Source organism: Kryptolebias marmoratus, linkage group LG22 (genome assembly GCF_001649575.2).
Source record: "Kryptolebias marmoratus isolate JLee-2015 linkage group LG22, ASM164957v2, whole genome shotgun sequence".
In the NCBI taxonomy this organism is placed as follows: Eukaryota; Metazoa; Chordata; class Actinopteri; order Cyprinodontiformes; family Rivulidae; genus Kryptolebias; species Kryptolebias marmoratus.
The window spans coordinates 24,284,108-24,305,803 of NC_051451.1; the positions used below are offsets into that span (position 1 = coordinate 24,284,108).

Sequence of the window (21,696 nt, forward strand, 5' to 3'; positions counted from 1 at the left end):
CCCAAAATGATTTATCACATCTCTTTAAGTCTTTATGACCAGATTTTATGTTCCATACCTCGAGTCAGGCTCCTGCTGCGTCAGCATCTCCAAAGTACATTATTTTATGACTTCCTCAGTTTCTTTTTAAATTCAACTAAACATGTCAATAAATTACAATAAAAGCAGAAGTGCAGACTTTTTTTTAAATGTAACTAGTTAGAGTTTATTTAGAGTTTTAGTGGTTAGCTTTAAGCTTTTGCAGAAAATCCACTGATGTTACAATCATGTTATCTTAAACTGAATCTTAAGAGGATTTTTATATCCATGAAGTCTTAAACCAAGCAAGCTGTATATTGAACAGTATACCCAGGATTCATAGCAGGAAGCTGAGCAGCTAAAAGTTTTAACTGAAATGCACAAGAAGTTTGAAAGAAGTGTTAAAGTTACTGGGAGAAGTCAGTAAAGTCTCCGCTGGGCTCTTATGTTGCTAACCTGTTGTGTTTAGAGTTCATTGCCGGGTGTGATGGCAGTATATCTTCTAAGAACGTGTCATCTCTTTCCTCCTGTGTTTACTAAAAGCACAGCAGGTCCCTAAAAATATGGGATGGCTTTAGCAGACTGCTGGTGTCTGTCTCTTGGATGACTGTGTACGTGGAATGGTGGTGAAACACGCAGTTACATGTGCACCCGAGGCAGACGGCCTCTCTCAGCCCCAGGGATCGGTGTCCCATGTGGGTTAATCCCATCACGCATACCTGATGAAACAGAGATGTTGTTGTTGCTAAACGGGACAGGCAAATCCACAACTTTTGCCGTATATTCCTAGTCCAAATAAACAAAGGATCCCATAGAATGTTCTTTTTTTTTTTTGGCCTACTTTTTAACCACACAAAACAAACCCAGGTATCATGCTGAGTGTATAGCAGCTAAAGGTATACATGACCCTGCGTTCATTCTTTAAGGAGACAGCTGGAGCTGCTCCAAGCAAATACCTGCTTCTGCACAACGGATCAGATTTAAAGGGCATTTGGTATCGGATCTCTGTGCTGCCAAGGTACAGGAAGGTTCTGCATTTCACCGATATCAATGTACACAGTGAAAGTACAACTCTTTTTCTGTAACAACAAGGATAAACATAGACTGCTTTCTGCTTTAGAATAAAACTTTTTTTTCATTTTTATGTAAAAACTTTGATTCCTAAAGGAATGCATATCGTCCTCCGAAGTTTTAAAGATCTCGCCCAATCTGTTAGCGCTCACAGTTTCATGGTGGGGATGACTCTCAGCTACTACCTCACCAAAACTGAGCTCAGTATCTGTGAAAATGACCTGGTTACAGACATTTTTGTGCTTTCTAAGATCAGTTTTGGATTGGATTGACTCCAAAAATTAATCAGTTGTAGATGTACATTCAGCAATTAATATCTGAGAGTTTTATTAAAATCCGTGTAGTGGTGCATGAGATATTTTGCTAACAGACAGGCAGAGTTGACTCCAGTACTTCATGATTTAAGTAAAAACGTTGCACAATGTGTAGTATGTGTTGTGAATGACTTTCAGCTCCTACCATACCAAGTTTTAGCTCAATATCTGTCAAACTGACTGAGTTCAAGTCATTTTTGTGTTTGATAAGGCTTATTAGCTGTGGCAGCCATCTTTAATCGGACTGACTCTAAATGTTAGGTTGTGAATGTACATCCAATGATTACTTTGTGCAAGTTTCATTAAACTCTGCCCACTAGTTCACTACATATTTTGCTAACAGACAGACGCACAGAGCCACAGTGCGGTCCTGTGGAGTGTTGAAGTGTCAGTCTTGACCCGACCCCATCCCCCACCATCCACCCATGAACTTTGTGGGTGAGGAGAGAAGGGTGAGGTGGGTAAGGCAGGGGGCCCCCAAGGAAGAAGAAAGACAGCTTGCTGCTCGTTGCTTGAGGTTAACCAGACATCGTCACATGTTGCTTTTGTTATCAGACGCCGACGCTCTGCACATTTATTTGACACAACCTGCAGGAAGTGAAAATCCAAACAAGTGGCAGGTTTTACATTTCCTAGTTTGGCTTGGAAACTTTTTTGTCTTTATGGTCAAATAAAGTTTTTGTGCACAGCCTCCTTTCATAGAGCTCATATATCATTTAACATCGTGCAGACTCCACCGTGCACACACTACCTTCCATCCAAATCAAATTCAGACAGTTCGTAAATTAGATTAGCTTTACAGCTCTGTGTTTGATTTTTAGATCCTCTGTATCTTTCAGAAAAATACAGAATTAAAGGCCAACCATTCCTTCCTTCGTGGAATGCATGAAGGAATGGTTTAGACTAAGAAGGGACGGAGTTATTGTTATATTTTTAGATAAACATCGTGTGCAGTCTCATGCGATGTCAGCCAGAGTGTGTGTTGTAAATGACTCTCAGCTACTACCGCGTCAAATGTTAGCTCAGGATCTGTGAAACTGACTGAATTACATCCATTTTTCTAAGGTCAGTTGACTGTGGTGACCATCTTCAAACGTTAATCAGCTGTAAAGGCACAGCCAAGGATTATTTTAAACGTGTTTCATTAAAATCCATTCAGTGGTTTATGAGATATGAGCAAAACCTTACCTACAAGTGAGGATGTGCTCAGGTTGCTTTTCTTCTTTTCGAACATTCAACAACAATCAGTGAGGATATGCTGATGTGTTTGTGCAGGAATTTATTATGCTTAACTACTTCAACAAACTCAAATCACTTTTTTAAACCACTAATCCGGTCAGATTTACCCTTCAAAGGCTTTTGTGTCAGAGTTTTTCTTGGCCTCAAGAAGTCAGAAAAAGGTTGTCTGAAAAAAAAGCATCTCTTTTATGAAAGGGTTTGAAGTTTTTTTTTTTTTTTTCCAAGTGCAGCTTTCTGTCCTCAGTTTGACGTCACGCCCGGCCGGGGGTTCGCTCTAAAATAGGTCTCATGGCTAAGTTAGGAAACTCAGAGCTTACTGGAGGAATGTTTAAAACAACAAACAGCGTGGCTGGCTGTGATATTTTCTCTTTGCGTGTTCTGATTTAGAGGAGTGCCAGCTCGATTCAGCTCTTCACTTATCATTTGTAAAAAACAAATAACAAAGACTCGCCCCGGTTTCTGCAGCATTTTATCATATGAAAGTGACAACGAGGGTCAGATGAGTCCCTGCTCCGGTGTTTTGTTGGCCCACGTGTGATGAGGAGTCACTTTGAAGCTTTGAGAAGGGTTTTATTTCCATCCTGAGTGACACTTCCAGACTCTAAGTCCAGAACCTTTTAGGACCCCCCACACACATCTAAACACAAGAGCTGGAAATCACTCAAATAATTAGCACTCAAGGCCACAATATGTTGTACTGTCAAATTTAAAAAGTGTGCATATGCCTTGAACTTCTCCACATTCTGTCACGTTACAACCACAACCTTCAATTTATTTCTGTGGGATTTTGTGTGATAGGCCAACAGTGTAAAGAGTACACCGATGCCAGCCGATGCTCTTTGCTGCCACTTCTGACGATATTCCTCAACATTCCTGAAACAAAACATTTTCATGTGCACTCGCTCCCTGCCTGCTCGGACATCCAGGTTCCTGGAGCAGCTCTTTTTTTTTTTTTACACTTTTATTGTTATTTTTTTCTTCTTGTTTAGTTGCAGCACTCTTTCATATCAAATGTTCAATTTTTCTTTCTGAAAACTTTCCAGAGATATATGATCCTAAATCTCATCTTTATAAAGACAACGGCAAAAAACATATCTGGCAATCCATTTCTTAAGAAGCAGGAAACTATATTTTAAAGCTGATCTGTGACATTGCAGGTGATTTCTGAAGGTAATTTGTTGCTCTGGATTTTAGTTTGGTGTATCAGAGTAAAGGGGGGTGAATATAAATGCACGCCACACTTCTCAGACTTTTATTTGTAAAATATTTTGAAAACCGTGCGTCTTTTTTCTTACACTTCACAATTACGCTCTACTACAAATGTGGAAAAGTTTAAGTAGATTAAAAAGCTCCTCCAAATTATTAATAATTCTGCTTAAGTTCTGCATGTTTTTATTTTTTGCATTTCCTCAATCCTGTTTTACAACCAAATGTCATGAACTGGGGTGAAGGAGGCGAACCCTGAGCGCAGACTCATGTTGGTAAAAAAAAACTAAATTTATTTTGAAATAAGAGGCAAACCCAAAACAAAGGCTGACGTGGCAGCAAAATCTAAACTAAATTCAAAAAACATTAACTAAACAAAACATGAACAGACCTGTGACAAGAGAAACCACTGGGAGACGAGAAGGCACGAGCAAACGGAAGGATGGCACATCAGGGAGGCAAAGAATGACAATGACAATGAGAAGTGACCGGGTTTTTAAAGGCAGAGGGTGATTAGTGGAAGTGGGCACAGGTGAGATGATTAAGGAGCTAGAGGCAGGTGTAGATGGGTGAGAATGGGGAAGAGAGAGAGAGTGACTGAGGAAAAGTGAATGTTGGCTGAGGCACAGGGAAGAGACAAAACACAAACAATAAACTATAACTGAAACATGAAGACAAAACATAATTCCAAAACTCAGATTCTAACACCAAACTACTGTTGTGAGGAGCAACATATGGTTTTGCTTATTTGCAGCTTGTGCTGTCAGCTCTTTAGTTTCTGTCATTGTGGGAGTAAAGTAAAGTAAAGTAAAATACTCACCCAGTGTTCAAACAGCCAGGGCAGATTGACGGCTTTATAAATTCACACAGCAATTCCAGCCTCATGCTTATAAAGCTGGACTTGAAATTGACTATTTTAACCTTTTATTGTTGTTGTTTTTTGGTTGTTTTTTAGATTTTTGACATGGCTCATTGACTGAACAAACAAACAAACAGCAGTTTCACTTCACCTTTTTTTCACCATTTGATTTATGAACGCAAACATACAACAAATATCCTAATATCCTACTTTTTTTCAGAATTTATCAATGATAGAAGGGGAAATGTTTGTTGCTTTTTTCTTTTAATGATCACATAATGAAAAAAAGTCGCTGAGTTTCTTACAGAACTGAGTTTCTTACAGAACTTCTTGATGTAAAAAGGATGTGGTACAGCAAAAGGTTTGCATGCAACCTGATCTTGAAACATTTTTTCACTTTGATTGTTTGTTAACACTGTGGTTTTTCTCTTCACAGATGACACATCAGCTAAAGAAATCAGCAGGGTAAGTTGTTTTTTTTATTATTTCATTTAAAAGAAAGCACTTAACAGTTTCACAAAATAAATGTAAAACTCGCTGAGTTATTTAAAAAAGAAGCACAAAATCATTTAGAAATTTACAGCCATTTCAAACGGAAGATTTGTGCGTCCCAGCTGACAGGAAAAGAAGTCGATCCCCCCTCGCCACACATATGTTCACACCTTTGACTGTCATGTCGGAAGGGGAGGCTGGTCGTCAGCGCTCACAGCAGCGCTGTGCAGCTTTAGTGGAAATGGACTCACACACACAAACACACAGGAAAATAAATGAGGTTCCCTCAACCCCTCAGTGCGTCATCCATACGTCTGTGCAAACAGGATGTGGGAGGGCAGAAGGCGTCCCGTTGGGGAAGCTTTCTAGTGCACCACTCTCCCCGCTGTCCTGTCCTCACCCTCTCTGTAGGCGCAGAAATAGACGTCTCTTTGGCCTTGTAAAACATTTTAAAAAGGCAGAAGTTTTACGCAGCCACACTTTAAGGGCAGAAGCTCAGCAGCAGAGCTTGCCAGGACCCGAGTCAGAACTGTGGAGATCCCTGAGCTAAAACGCAACAGGGAGAGGAGAGGAAAAACTTTCAAATCCCGTGTCAGTGTTAATGTGAGTCTACAGAGATGTGATGCCTGTGTGTCCTGTGTCCAGCAGTACCAGGACACAAACATGCAGGGTGTGGTGTACGAACTAAACAGCTACATGGAGCAGCGGCTGGACACTGGAGGAGACAACAAACTCCTGCTCTATGAGTTGTCCAACATCATCAAAACAGGTAAAATTTAAAAAAAGAACTTTAAACCCTCCTGCATCAGTCATATCACGCTAATCCTGCCTTAAGAGACAGAAAATATTCTGCTTGTTTATGACAAATGGGTGGATAAACATCTCTCTGTGAGTTTTGGGTCAAATTCTTTCAATACCATCAAAACAGCTCAGAAAAGGAGACGGGTTTTTCTGTTTTTTATTTTTTATAACAGCTGCTTGATAGGATCTACACAAGCCACACAGTGATCCAATAAAAAAAGGAGGAAAAATATTTGCATATGAATGAGCACAGTTTCTACACTGTTTAACTTTGTTTGGTGACATTAAAAAATAAACTAATACAAGATTTAGTACTGGAATTCTGTTTAAATGTTCATTTTAATTGACAAGGGTTTTATGACCTGCCAACAAATGAGAGGGCAGGGGGATAATGTTTTTGCCCAAGTCTGTCTGTCTTTTACCAAAATATCTCATGAACCACAGGACAGATTTTAATGAAACCGGCAGAAAGTAATCATTGAACGTACATCTGCAACTGATTTACCTTTGGAGTCAGCCTGAGTCAGCCAACTGACCCTAAATACACAAAAATGGCTACAACTCAGTCAGTTTTACAGATACTGACCTAAAATTTGTCGTGGTAGTACCTGAGAGTCATACTCTAAGAATGACATGTAGCGATATCACACCTAACATTATTTTCCAGGTCTGATCAGAACGGTTTTAACTCTCAACATAAGATGATCTCAGTCTAAAACTCTGCCATGAAAGATGCAGATGTATTACATTTTCTGGAGTGAACTGAACCCAATAAATAAATAAATATATATATACTAGTTCACCCAAATTCCACCACTCATTAAGTCCTTGATCATTTGTGCGTCGTCTGCTCCGGCAGGCTCTCTGTCGTCACACTGTATGATAACGTGACCTATAAATGAGTGTGAAATGTGACTGGAAAAAGAGGACTGGGAATGGGATGAGCTGGAAGGCAGCCAAAGCCTCGGTCAGAGAACACTCGTTGTTATTTGGGACTAAAAGAATATTAGATTATACTGTCTTCTTGATCCTTTTTTATATAAATATTCCTTTTATTACTGGGGACATCTTTGTGAGACTGACAGCTGGAGTTAATGGTTCCTGTACTGGATTTTAAGGCCTTGAGCTTCTCACACGTGACCTCTGCCTCTTCTTTCTCAACAGCAACAAAAGCTGATAGTTTTGCACTTTACTTCTTGGGAGAATGCAACAATGTGAGTACAAAGGGCTTTGCTAGGATACGTACATCATTTAGGCGGCATTTTCTGTTTCAATTACTGTTGTTGTCTTTGCTTCTGAGCAGAGTTTATGTTTATTCACTCCAACGGGGGCCAAAGATGGCCATCCAAACCTCGTCCCCTCCGGCCCCATCGCATATGGGACAACCATTGCCGCTTATGTTGCCAAGACTCGCAAAACAGTGCTGGTGGAGGACATCATGGGGGTACGGCTGCCGTCCTGAAACCGGAAGGCAACTGGGCTTCTTCTCTTGTTTCTTGAAGACGTTTCATTTCTCATCCAAATGGCTTCTTCATTTGTGATAATTGTTTGGAAATTAAATAAATTGGTGTTATAGTGATCACACCAACATGGCCGAAACGTCTTGGAGAAACTAGAGAAGTCCAGTCACCTTCTTTTTAACCACTTGTCATGTCCTGGATGACTGAAAACACCAATGTATCGCTCATTACAACAATCTATATTTCACTGAAATGCTGAAATGTTTGATTATACATATGTCTACATTTTATTTAGGAGGATTTGGCTGTTTATTTAGAGTACAGATGGTTACAGATCAGGAGCGATTTGATAGAAAAGCAAGAGTTTCACTTAGAGTCTGAACTAAACAAAACATCAACAGCAGAGATACAAATTTTGACAAACAAGTCAATCAATTAAAGAGCATAAAATAAAAGCATGGGAAATGAGATTTCTACAGAGAAGTTCCATATTTTGTGTAGGCTTCCTTAGACCTTTCAAAGACTTCTGCTGCTTTGTTCAAAGTCACGTGTACTTGAATGAAATAAAGGCCTAAACAGCTGTTTGTGTTTGTAGGACGAGCGATTTCCCGACGGCACAGGGCAGGACTCAGGGATCCATGTTCACTCTGTCCTGTGCCTCCCCATCGTCACTGCCATCGGGGACCTCATCGCCATCTTGGAGCTGCATCGGCATTGGGGCAAAGAGCCCTTCAACCTTAGTCACCAGGAGGTCAGTCTGACCCAGATACCAATAACTTTTAAATGTATACTAAATGCAGGTATACTTACTAAAACGGAGTGGGTTAAATCCTTTCTTTCTTCCAGTCAGCGTTGTGTTTACACTTAGTGCTTTAAAAAGTAAGATTATGTGTCTTTATAGCATTTTTTTGGCTGTTCTTTAAAACTAAGTTTCCCCATCTTTTCCAGGTTGCAACAGCAAATTTAGCGTGGGCATCTGTTGCCATTCATCAAGTACAGGTAGGCAATTCGAAATTGCCCTTTTTTAACAGGTAATGTAATGCTCCACCGGAGACAAAGTGTACTCTACCAGTCCCATTTATTATGTTCCTGGGTGGCTTTGTTTGTTCTGGTTCTGCACTGGGGAAATCCACTGTGTACAGGACCTGGGTTGTCGCTGCGCCCAGTCCAATCAACTAAACCATAGGTTCAACAAACAGCTCCCCGGGGACGTCATTATGCATTATGAAACGATAGCTTAAAGCCCCGGAGACCTGGTGTCCCGCTGCAGCTCTGTCCGCAGTGGACCTCTGAGCCGCAGCCACAGTGGTTAGTTACTAACTGATAATCCTCTCTGTTGTTACAGAGACACAGGGAGAGTCTGTAGATATGTTTGTAGACCGTAAATGTGTTTTAAGTGACATTTTTTGACACGCCTGTGTGCCTGATCGTGACCTCTTTTTTCTGCTAGACGTGCAGAGGCCTTGCCAAACAGACTGAGCTCAATGACTTCCTACTAGACGTGTCAAAGTAAGAGCTGCTCTTATCACTGTTTCTGTAACTCTTGATGAATACATTTAAAATAGGACAAGCTCTAAAGTGAGGCTGTCTTGCATCTTTTTGCACAGAACATACTTTGATAATATTGTGGCAATAGATTCTCTACTTGAACATATTATGGTAAGTGCATTTTCTTCAAGTTCATATTCATCCCATGTCTTTAATGCTACACATCCAGGGAAACAGTCTTAATCTGTGTGCATCAAGGAGTAGCAATAATACTGACACCCTGCTGACAAGTTCTAGATATTGCAAATTAAATATATAATGCAAAAACTGCTTAGCATAATTTAATATTAATCCATTTTTGCAAGTGTATAATATAAAACAACACCAACTGCATAAAAGATTAAACGTTGTCTTAACTATTTTCCAAACAGTGCTTTGTAAATCTAAATTCACTGATTTGGATGATGGGACTTTTCTTCTACAGCTTCAGTGTTTTTGGTTGCCCTGTAGCATCATCTTAAGTCATCGAGGTCAGACAGTATTAAAAGCCTAGCATTCTTTGAAGGAATGCGTAGCGTCTGTCGCCTTTTGTGTCAGAGTTTCAGAATAAGATCAGATATGATGAGAGGAGGGGCAGACGTATAACTGTTGTAAATGACTATATGTGAGATCACATGAAATGACTTGAAACTTCTGCACAGTATTATATCTGATTTAAAAAAAAAAGCTGTGGTTATTTTGGTGACGCTTTTAAGTCCACAATGGCGCTAAAATGTTCTTTCTGTGTTTTTCTTCTTTTTACAGATATATGCAAAAAACCTGGTGAATGCAGACAGGTGCGCACTCTTCCAGGTAGATCACAGCAACAAAGAACTGTACTCTGACCTGTTCGACATCGGGGAGGAGAAGGAAGGCAAACCTGTCTTTAGGAAAACAAAAGAAATAAGGTGTGTATAATTCAATATCCTCTAGCTATTTACGTTTTTATACTTTCTTTGCAAACATCTTAAATGGATTTTTATGTTATTGCTTTAATAAACTTTTTTTTTCATTTTAGTTCACTTCAGTAAAAACTTTCTCTCTGCCTCTGCAGGTTTTCTATAGACAAAGGAATAGCTGGACAAGTAGCTCGGACAGGGGAAGTCTTAAATATCCCAGATGCCTATGCAGACCCACGGTTTAACCGGTAAGCACAAAAGTAAACCTTTGTACAGTTTTATTCAGGTTTCTAACACTTAATAATTACAGGGCTTTTGGTGTGCATGTTGCACTTCTGCAAAACTGAAATAACCCTGTTCTCGCTCTTTCATAGAGAGGTAGACCGCAAAACTGGCTACACCACGCGGAACATCCTGTGCATGCCCATTGTGAGCAGGGGGACCGTTATCGGTGTGGTACAGATGGTGAACAAGTTAAGCGGAAGTGCCTTCACTAAAACAGATGAGAACAACTTTAAGATGTTTGCTGTCTTTTGTGCTCTGGCCTTACACTGTGCAAATGTGAGTACGTCAGAATCCTGAGAGCTTTTTCTCTCTTACAAAAAATGTAAATAAAGGCCTTGCTTTCCTTGAAGGAATGCATATCGCCCGCTGCCTTTCATGCCAGAGATTTCAACTCAAATCATCTTACACTGAGCAGTTCTGGCATTACAGCTGTTTTGGTCAAATGATCCCATGCAATGCTACTTGCAATCTTGTGAGATGTGTGAGGGCTCCGAGAATGTCATAAAGATTACTCTCAGCTACTGCCACGCCAGATTCGAGATCAGTTTCTGTAAAATTTTTCTGAGAGTTTCATTAAAACTAACCCGGTTTTGACTCCAACAGTTAATAACTGCAAAGCTGTAAAAACAGATCTCGTGCCATCAGTTAGCACTCAAAGTATATGATGGTAATGACTGACAGCTACTGCTACACCCAGTTTGATCTCAGTATTTGTAAAGTTGGCTGAGGTATAGCCTTTTATGTGTTTGCTAAGGTCACTTAGCTGTAGCTGCTGGTTTAAAGTGGGTTGACTCCAAAAGTTAACGAGTTGTAGATGAGTATCTAATGATTACTTTCTGAGAGTTTCATTCAAATCTGTCCACAGGTTGATGAGATATTTTGCTAACAAACAGACAATTACATGGGCAAAAACATTGTCTTCTCTTGTTTATGGCAGCGGGCGATAAAGATCATTTTATACATTCTGTTTATAGCCATAATTAGTCAGTATTGACTGGTTGTTTCTGTCAGTTAAACTTTAATGTAATGCCTCATTATTACCCTCAGCTCACACATACGTTTAGCTGCAGCGTTCCAGATTTGATTCTGTGGTCCTGTCATTTTTTTTTTAAAGAAAATAGTTTCTATTCAGAGTGTACATTTCCACAAAACATGAGTAAAAGCTGCTGATTATCCCTTTCATGAATCATTTAGAACTCCTGAAGCCTGCATTGTGTGGTCTGTCTGTCAAAGCTTCCCCTCGCTGTGGGACCTGACTCACTGTCAGCTTTGTGCGACACACTTACGCACGAGCAGCGTCACCAAGTTTGTTTTAAAATTGATGCGGGATGTTAATATTTTAAGACGAGCGGTCCACGTCCTCGCAGCGCCTGGATTTATGTTCGCCTGTAATTTATGCCCCACGTCTCCAGGGAGCCTCACTCGGGCCAGCTCCTGATTGGTTGTGATTTATGGTGGAAGGTGTGAGACTTGGCGTCAGTACCTGACCATCACACTACTGCTTTTTCTTAGAAAGGGAGAGAAGGGGGGGGGGTGTAGGGATACAAACCAGATGTGAAGAGAGCCTTTTGGAAATTCCATCAGTGATGCATTAAGGCTTTAATAACGATATCATGTACAATATTTCAGCAGTGTTTACAGCACTGGAGTGTTCAGCGTCTCCATTGACATTTAAAAAACTGTGATTTCCCTGCAGATGTACCACAGGATCCGGCACTCTGAATGCATTTACAGAGTGACGATGGAAAAACTGTCTTATCACAGCATCTGCACATCAGAAGAATGGAAGACTCTTACCCAGCTCAACCTCCCTGAACCCATTTATAAAGAAATAGAAACGTGAGCTTTTGAGTGTTTGCTTCTAAACTTTTTTTTCTTTGTCTTCAGAGCTCCAGATGCTATTCTAAGACTTTCCTGTCGTGTGTTTCTCTTTTCTCCAGGTTTCAGTTTGACATCAGTCCCTTTGAGGAGATCTGGCCTGCTGTTTTTATCTACATGGTTCATAACTCCTGTGGGAAGAACAGGTTAGTGTCACAGGACCAGCAAAATGTCAGCGTTGACTCTTCAACCAACCAAGCAATTGTGTCCTTTTTATTTTTTATTTTTTATGGATGTAGCTTTGAGCTGGAGAAGTTGTGCAGGTTCACCATGTCCGTACGGAAAAACTACCGCCGCGTGCCGTACCACAACTGGAAGCACGCAGTGACGGTGGTGCACTGTATGTACGCCATCCTTCAGAAAACAACCGGGACCTTCACGGAGCTGGAGGTTTGCTTCTTGTTGTTATCTAAAGTAAAGTGGTTTCAGCCGAGTGTTTTTTTTTTTTTCTTTTTTCTGAATTAGCTGCTCTGTTTTACAGAAGAAGGGTTTGTTGATAGCCTGCTTGTGCCACGACCTGGATCATCGGGGTTACAGCAATGCATACCTGCAGAAGTTTGACCATCCACTGGCTGCTCTATACTCCACCTCCACCATGGAGCAGCACCACTTCTCTCAGACTGTCTCCATCCTGCAGGTAGAGCTCCACTAAGCTCATCTCAGAGCACAAGCACTGTGAAAACCAAAAAGAAATATATATTTAAAATTAATTTATCATTGTCGTGATTCATATGTTCATCGTGACAATTTTAACATCTCAGTTGCCTAAAGAAAATAAGAAAAAGCAAGAAGGGAAAGTAAAAAAACAACTAACTCAACAAAACCAGACAAATATGTCAGAAATGATTCCAGATGTGGACATATTTGATCTCCAGTAGCATTCATTGAAGAAATGCATATTGCCCGCCTGCTGTTATTAGTGAACACAGTTTCCATAAAGGAGGATTCTTCATCAGCAGCGGTGTTTAGGTGTCAGTTAAGAAGTTCTAAGTCAAAGTGACACCTTCATGAATGTCAGAACCCAAGGATTCTCAGAAGAACACCACACCCCCCAGCTTCTTCGGCTCCTACAATACCTCCTGGTGTTTTGCTCTCCACAGATAAATAATGTAGACAAACATGGTGTAAAAGATGAGGTGATTTATAGACTGATCCACCTTCTCATGTTGGTATTTTGGCCCAGATTTGACGCCCAGAAATTAAATACAAGAGCTTCAGTTGTGCAGCTCGAAGATGCAGCCGTCAGCCCATCTTTGTTCAAGCTGCTCCAATTTTTCTGTTTGACAAGTTCTGCCACTTTTAACTCGTCAGCTTCAAGGTCGAGGTGTTAGCTTGCATTAAAATTTACCCAATCTGCTTCCAGGTTCTGATGTAAGAAGATAATCAAAGATTTGATTATCAGCATGGCCACTGCAGCTAGTCAACATTATCAAACACAAATTATGGATCAAACTCAGTCAGTTTTACAGATACTGAGCTAAAACTTGATGTGATATTCAAAATACACATTCTGAGTATGACATCTTGTGTTATTGCACTAGATTGCCCATAAATATATATTTTAAGATTTAACCAAAATGGCTAAAACTCTGTTTTTACTCAACATAAAATGTTCTCAGTTTAAACATCTGTGGGCAAGATGCATTCCTTCTAATGATGCTTTTAAAGCCTTTTATTATCATAGAAATGTTACAAAAATAGTTTTAAATCTTATAGTTGCTTTACGTTAGTGAAATATAAATTGTACTTAAGTAGTTTTCCTTGTGATATTAATTTTTTACTTTACACTGTTAAAGAAAGTGGATACTTCTAATAAAAATGTCATTTTTAAGAAAAACTCATAAACATTGTTATTTACACATCAGTGGATAGGATATTTATATTTATTATCTTCAGTAATATCCAGGATTTGCTGGTTGAGGCTGATGCCCAACGACTTCAACCTGTTCCAGTCTAGCTGAGCTGAACGCCTCATAAGTGGAGCTTTTGCTTTTTTATTGATCTCTTTGTTTTTCATAGCTGGAAGGGCACAATATTTTCTCCAACCTGAATTCCAGCGAGTACGAGCAGGTGCTGGAGATCATCCGGAAGGCCATCATCGCCACCGACCTCGCCCTGTACTTCAACAACCACCAGCAGCTGACAGAGCTTCTGACGGCGGGCGTGCTGGACTTCAACAACCTCTCGCACAGGTCAGGCCACGAAAAACCCCACTGGTGCACAGGTCGGGCCTCACAGCAACACACAGGAGTGACGCACATAAAACAAAGCTTTTGGTTTTCTCTGCATGGATCTAACAAGGCTCTGCTCCCCTCTAGGGACCGTGTGATTGGTCTGATGATGACAGCATGTGACCTGTGTTCTGTTACCAAGCGGTGGCAAGTCACACGACTCATAGCTAACGACATCTACGCCGAGTTCTGGGCTGAGGTACAGTGGGATACTGTTCAAGCTTAAACAGAGTCATGATCATCCCTCCGGTGTAACAGTCAGGCCTCTATTCCTGCCTTTACAGTAAATGTATGTGCAACTTTGCATGTTTTACAGCTTGACTGGCCCAAAAAGGTGATGTCAGGTGGTCAGGAGGTTCACCACAATATGTGAAAATCAAAAGGTATCTGGTTTTTGTTGTTGTTGTTGTTGCTCCACAGGGGGATGAGATGAAGAAAATCGGAATTCAGCCAATCCCTATGATGGACCGAGACAAGAAGGATGAGGTTCCTCAAGGCCAAGTAAGAGCAGAGCATTTACTTATGCATCTCTAAATGTCTTACTGCACACACTTTCTGATGGGACATTAGTTTGTGAACAGAGGATTAAACTGAGAAAGAACAAAAAAAAAACCTTGTTTGAGAAAAACGCTTACAGATTATGTTCAATTTGGGTTTTAATAAAGAGGTTGTTCTTTAAACTGCTAAAGGTAGAAGGTAGTCAGGTGGAGGATTAGGTACTAAAACTATAGTTCATATCTTTTGAATTTTGGATTTGTGGAAAGCTTATGAACAGTTAATATCCCACCTGTTGTAGATAGCTCTTTGAGCAGCTTCAGTTTAAAGAAATAAAGTTTAATACTGACTGGACTGAGAAGCTAACTGTAGCTGGTCCCGTGAAGCCTGGGACTCTTCCAGCAGAAATATTATAATATTCCTGCAGATCTAACCATGTAATACAAAATAAAATCACATCAGTGTATTGATTTATAAAACAGATCACAACTTCAAAAGAGCTGAACTACCGCTTTAAGAAGCAAACTAAAGATATTTGTAAAATGTCACCTTTTTATATTATTTACATCTTGTTTACATAATGTAGGTACTTTTTCAGAATTTAAGCTCCTCAGTTGCTGCTAAGTTTCAAACGCTCTAATGCCATTTTACAGTTTTTACTCGGTTTTATTCTTTTGTTTTGTTTTATTTGATGTTTACTTTATTCTGTCCTCCAGTTTATCTTTTCTCTAATTCATGGTGCAAACTGCAGAAAGATGCAAATGTGTGATCATGTCTCAACAAAGTAACCTAAAACTTGATTTGTGATCAAACCTAACAAGTTTGTTTTGTTTCTGTTTTTAAAGGTGGGCTTCTACAACTCTGTTGCAATTCCATGCTTCTCGACTTTATCAGAACTTTTCCCTCCATCTAGCTCTCTTTTAAAAGCTTGCAAGTAAGTTTATTTAAAATTATTTTTAATTAAAAGAAAAGATTTTTCAAAAGAAAATTCCGTAATCAAAGAGAACTCATCTGTTTAAATAAAATGCCAGAAGCAACAGTTCAAACTTCATCACACAGTGTTGTCTTTATGATTTTACATCTGATGGATCAATAATCATCTGACCAGCAGCTAGAGGTGATTAGGAATATACGTTTATATTCCAACTGATCCACTGACTACATATATATAATTAAAGGTCTACCATTCCTTGAAGGATTGCATGTTGCCCACTTAAACCTTTAGAATAACTTTATGTGTAATCTTCATTTTAGCGTGTGAGACACTTAGTATTTACAGTTTATTACTGGTTTTCAAACAGGGTCGTGTTGCACATTTGCTCGCCCTGCTGCCGCTTTGTAAACTGTATCCTTGATCTGCGGGGAATGCAAACAAAGCGAGCCCAGCTGTACGTCAGCACCCGGCTCTGGGCGGGCAGCGGGCCGAGACCCCGCGGAGCCCTGCAGCTCGTCCTGGGATCTGCTAAAGAGGTGGAGACTGCATCAGGCCGGCTAATTGAATCACACGGCAGTCAAGGGCAGCACTTTCTGCACTCGTATGTCAGACTGGATTAAAGAGCTGGAGAGAGGCCACCAACTCTGAATAATGAATTAAAACGTTGCTGAATGACCAGAGAAATATGCATTTGGTTATTTTTAATAAATCTAACCCTATTCTAATGTATCCTCATTAAGGCCTGTCTGTTTGTTAGCAAAATATCTTGTGAATCACTGGATACATTTTTATGAAACCTTCAGAAAGTAATCATTGGATGCACGTCTACAACTGATGGAATTTTGGAGTCAACCCAATTCAAGATGGCCACCACAGCTAATCAATATGAGTCAAAACAAAAATGGCTATAAGTTAGGCAATTTTTCAGTAGCTGAGAATCATTCACAACTCATACTTTGAGCATAAATTAAATGTTAACTGGTAGCAAAATATTTTCAAGGTTTGATCAAAATGGCTACAATGTCATCATTTTTTTACATGAAATTTTTTAGTCTAAAACTCAACATGAAAGGCAGCAGGTAATGTGTCTTCTTTTAAAGAATTGTAGGCCTTTAATAGAATTTTAATTGGTGCCTAGTAGATTTTTTTACCTTGTGTTTGCAGGGAGAACCTGAGTCATTGGGAGCATATTGCGCGGGGGGAGGAGGAGGATATCATCCCCATCCGGCCGAGTGATTCAGTCCCTGTCAAGGTGGATAACTGACTACCAAAGGGGCTGCGGCCCAGCAAAGAAATCCAAACTGAATCCTGCCACGCACCTGGGACTTTGACAGCGGGAGGGACGCAGCGCTTCCTGTGTCAGCAGGAGTCTGATTCGCTCAAAGAGACTTGACTTTGAAAACACACAGTTACCTCATTGGGTGACGGAGGTGTTAACACTGACGGTTTCACCGATCCCAGAGACTGACAGATATTCTGTGGGGGGGTCTTCGGCCCATCGCCCTGCGTCCTCTCAGCTTGGGAGTTTATTTGGTAGAATGACCTTGTGTCATGTCACTTCTTTTGTTTTGACTGTTATGTTTTATGATTTTTGTTTTTCTTTATGGTCTTGTATTTGCAGAGGCCTTACTCTGAACCTTTAACAGATATGTGAATTTATTTCAGTTCAGGCTCTTTTGCAGTGGTACTGTTTGCCTTTTGTTTTGAGTTTGTCGGACACGCACTGTTTCAGAAAGGTATTCCCAGAGACGGAAGGAATGTGTAGAGCAGATTTATCGTATAGTGACACCTTATTGAAAAGGTGGACTTTAGAATGTTTTTTAATTATTATTAATATTATTTTTAGCAAATATTCTTTGAGTACTTGAAGAAATACATACAGCCTATTCTATGTGGAGATTGCAGGAATCCCCTGGAAACATAGATGAACTGTGAGGAGAGGAGTAAATGTCGACGCTTGTGAACACGTCACAGGAAAGTCAGATCGTTGGACGTCTGAGGTGGATCCTGCAGCGCCTCCCGCGCCCCTCAACATTCAGAAACCTGCTGCATCAACATGTTTCTGCTCAACAGGATGTTTTCATTTTAAATCCAAGACTGCATACCACTTCATTTCCACTTATTTTCCAGCATCATGAATTATCTCACACAACAAAGTAGATAAACAGTGGTGTTGAGAAGAACTAGCAGCTTATATGTGTGCAGTGTCTATTTTTAAAGTAGGTAAGCAAGATTAAAGTCACTTAAAGCAATAGTTTAGATATTATGAAGTGGGGTTCTGTTGTAAATAGTTTTTTAGTTTGAAGAAATAGTGTTTATTTCTGACCAGACTGACAAGCTAACAGCTAATCTGAGCTGAGCCAAGATCAAAGTTATAGCAGTTCATGTCAACACAAACCTTTACATCGCTGTCAGTTAGTTACATAGATTTTTATGGGTAGTTGCAAGTGCAAATTGCTGCAGCAGCAGCTAGCTGTGGCACTCTCTGTGCAGCCTGGAGCAGTTCCAGCAGGAATACAATATGTCTGCCTAAATACATATGTGGGTAAATTTGTTGGTACTCCTCTGCAATAATCAGGAAAACACAACTGGAGCAAAAAAAGTTTCAGTTTTGTCTCATCAGTCCCAGAATCTTTGGGGCTTGTCAACATGCATTCTGGAAAGTCCAGTCTGCTTTTTTAGGTTTTTCTGTCAGCAGTGGAGCCTCCTGGGTCCTTTTCCATGGAGCCCATCATGACTCAAAATGTGACGGATGATGTGATCAGAAAACAACCAACCTTGACCTTGGAGCTTAGCTTGAATGGTTTTGAATGGTTGCCTCGGCTCTTTTTCTGTTTGAGCAACCTGGGGTTGCATTTCCTCTTATGACCACATCCTGGGAGGTTGGCTCCACTCCCATGAACCTTATACACACAGCTGCCAATGATATTGACAGCTGTGGTCAGAGGAACATAACGCTGCTTGGAGATGGTCGTGTAACCTTTACCTTTAACATGGAGATCTATAATCTTCTTTCTGAGCTCCTCAGACAGCTCTTACCTTTCTCTGCTCCACATTCAGTGTGGTGCACACCATACCAAACTACCCAGTGGCAGGTTTGTTCCCTTTAAATAGACTCAATGGCTGATGAAAGGCTTGAAGGCACCTGTGATAGCAATGAAGGTCAAGACAATTGATTTTAACTGATTATCTTTTTCACAAAAAATAGACCATTATTTCAACAAGTTGTAAGAGTGCCAACAAATGTATCCAAATCTGTAATTGTGTAATGCAAAACGAATGGTGGTGTAAAGGTTTATAAAATAGATTTTGCATGAACCACTATGACATTTTTGAGATTAGAGCTGTTTTAAAACAGCAGCCCTTTGATTCTGACAGAGGATTTTCAACAACAGGTAAGACACAAACTGCTCATTACGTTTCTACAGAATCCTACTCACTTCATAAGATCTGAACTGTCACTTTAGGTCAACAGTGAACAATGACATGGCTCACTATCCCATAATTTTAAGCCTTTTAAGTTGATTTAAACCATGTCTATCTCTGGGATTGCAACTCAAGAGTGTTGTTTTAGTTTTTGCAAGTGTGTGACAGATGTTTCAGTGATAGAAAGAGAGAAATCCTCCTCCTTCGTGCACGCTTTTGTCAAACTCATACTAGGAGATACATTTGGACTCTCTCCGACGGGTTTCCAAGATCTTCCAAAAGACAAATTATTTTGTCTTCATCTGTCCTTTCCAGTGGACAATATCCCTCTAAGACTGATATTTCAAGTCTGTTTATTTTGTACGGCTGGTACTGTGAGTGTCATGAATGTACATTTTTGATGAATGTTTTATTTTTTTATTTTTGGATGCAGATTTTGGGAGTTGGTGTGTGGGTTTGTGCACCATCAGTTTCATCCATGTGTGCTCTGTCTTACGTTTTAGATTTGCTTCCAGTAAGCTTCAACTAAGAGCAACAATTAGCATGCACCTTACCTGAAGTTTCTGTATAACTTTGCATATATAGGTGTGTAGTGTGTACAATCTAGGACTTAGCTTGTACAGACTGAGATGTATGCTCTGATGGTGCTAAACGGAATGGCAGTCGTGCACATTCTTACTCTGTGGATGTGTATCTGTGTGTGTGAGAAAGAGAGTGTGTGTGTGAGAGAGAAAGAAAGCCTTTTTTCCATTTTTCACTCCAGTCCCACCTGATAACATGGTAAAGTCACTGCACTGTCCCTTCTTGTTTCCAGCACCAGTTATATCCCATTGTCTGCACTATGTTTTAGCTTATGAACTTTATCATTATTATTATTATCATTAATAATATTATTGGTATTATTACTATCGTTATTTTCTTAATTAAAGTTAAATTTAAATTAACTTATATTTTTTATACAAAGAAGAATAATGTTTGCCTTTTTTGTTTTGTACAAAGTAAACATTAAGATAAATTAAACAGTCTAGACATGTTACTGTTACCCAGAATAACTGAGGAATGTCTCAACTGTAAATGTAAGAGCCGTAGCCCAAATGACTTTTATTAAATACATATGTAAAAGAAAAAGTGTCTCTGTGCCAAATTATTCTTTACTTTGTGTGTTATTTTGCAACTTAATTCCTTTTGTTTTGATTGATAATTGTCAATCTTATTATTTTTATGTTTCCTACATTTTTTTGAGCACCTCATCGCTCTGATTTTTGTTGATCAAATCCCTGAAGACTCCATTTTAGCTCATGCACTATGCATTTAAATAAGCTGTTTTAAAATCTTAAAAATCCACAACATGACTGTAGATTTTAGCCAACATTAGTAATACATGAAACTGTTTTACCTCCTTTTAATTTAACATGACATGCAGAAATATTTTTTCATCTTTTTGAGCCTTTCAGACATTTTTAGTTAAGTGGCATGAGCAATCTCGGATGTATTATTATTGTTTTTGACTAGAATGTCAAAAATTAAAGGGTAAACCATCCTGGAACGGCTCACTTTATCACAATTAACTAATGTTTATGAGATTACTGTTCATATTTACAGGTTCATCTCTCTTCAAAACAGCTGAAAATGACTCTTAGATCTGTTTCTGGCAATAGTATGTTTTAAATTTCTTTTAATAGGCTGTTTTAAGCACTCTTCATTTTATTTTTTTAAGTCATAATTGCTTCAGCTCATATAAGAATGCAAAAGAAATTCAGACTGTGTGGTACATTCAGTACTCTGTTTCCTCATGTTCATCTTTGCCATCTGGGTGCTTTCCTATTCTGGTCACTCCAGCCCTGAGGCACTTTTCTTTCCTTTTTTCTTCCTCCCTTTCTTTTCTGACTTTAGGCTATCATAAGGACAGTGTGCCTTTCTTGCACAGAAATAAGTTTTAAAAATAACCAACTAAAAGTGGTTAAAAATATGCAAAATATTTACAGTAAATTTCCCAAGTAACTACTCTATAAAGCGTACACAATTTGCTGGTTAATTATTAAACTGTGGCAATCTGCAGGAAACATATATGCAAATAGGAAAGCATTTTAAAAATGGGACTTTTGCTTCCATCCACATCATAAAAAAACATTGGCCATATATATATATATATATAAGTATATGAGACAAGATATCAGCATTATATCTTATTTATTTACTTCAACAGTCATGTTTGTGTACTTCAACCAGGATATTTGGGGTTGCAAGTCTTGATATTTTGGGGTTCAGAAGCCAAAAAGTTTGGGAACTACTTGTATTTGCTGCCATTTTATTCTTACTTTTGCCCGTTCGTGGTGCATTTTGTGTGAGTTCGATCTATGAGCTGCTGAAACGTTCTCACCTGTTTGCCATTAATTGCAATGACTGGTATTGTTTATAAAACACAGATTTATCTACATACAAAGTGCAATATATCAGGAGTATTTGTATTAGAGCTTAATCTTTAGACAAAAACTTTAGTTGTTGTTTTGCCACCTGGGGTAATTACATAGTTTAATCCCTGAAAGCTCGTCGGTACGATT

At 39.4% G+C, this 21,696-nt stretch overlaps 1 protein-coding gene across 2 annotated transcripts in view; it reads left to right on the forward strand.

Moving 5' to 3' along the window:
- pde10a (phosphodiesterase 10A) overlaps positions 1–20,263 on the forward strand; it is a 60,976-nt gene extending 40,713 nt beyond the window's left edge. The window contains exons 3-22 of one of the 2 annotated variants that reach the window (XM_017412808.3): positions 5,144–5,172; positions 5,848–5,968; positions 7,165–7,214; positions 7,304–7,444; positions 8,056–8,211; positions 8,409–8,459; positions 8,911–8,969; positions 9,068–9,119; positions 9,753–9,895; positions 10,042–10,134; positions 10,261–10,447; positions 11,868–12,010; positions 12,112–12,195; positions 12,289–12,439; positions 12,531–12,686; positions 14,069–14,241; positions 14,368–14,479; positions 14,701–14,781; positions 15,621–15,709; positions 16,874–20,263. In XM_017412808.3, coding sequence (XP_017268297.1) covers positions 5,144–5,172; positions 5,848–5,968; positions 7,165–7,214; positions 7,304–7,444; positions 8,056–8,211; positions 8,409–8,459; positions 8,911–8,969; positions 9,068–9,119; positions 9,753–9,895; positions 10,042–10,134; positions 10,261–10,447; positions 11,868–12,010; positions 12,112–12,195; positions 12,289–12,439; positions 12,531–12,686; positions 14,069–14,241; positions 14,368–14,479; positions 14,701–14,781; positions 15,621–15,709; positions 16,874–16,973 — 2,171 coding nt within the window. In that variant the 3' untranslated portion in view covers positions 16,974–20,263. The remainder of the gene's footprint in view (positions 1–5,143; positions 5,173–5,847; positions 5,969–7,164; positions 7,215–7,303; positions 7,445–8,055; positions 8,212–8,408; positions 8,460–8,910; positions 8,970–9,067; positions 9,120–9,752; positions 9,896–10,041; positions 10,135–10,260; positions 10,448–11,867; positions 12,011–12,111; positions 12,196–12,288; positions 12,440–12,530; positions 12,687–14,068; positions 14,242–14,367; positions 14,480–14,700; positions 14,782–15,620; positions 15,710–16,873) is intronic. The other variant, XM_017412809.3, reaches the window with a different exon arrangement.
- The last annotated feature ends 1,433 nt before the right edge of the window (positions 20,264–21,696 follow it).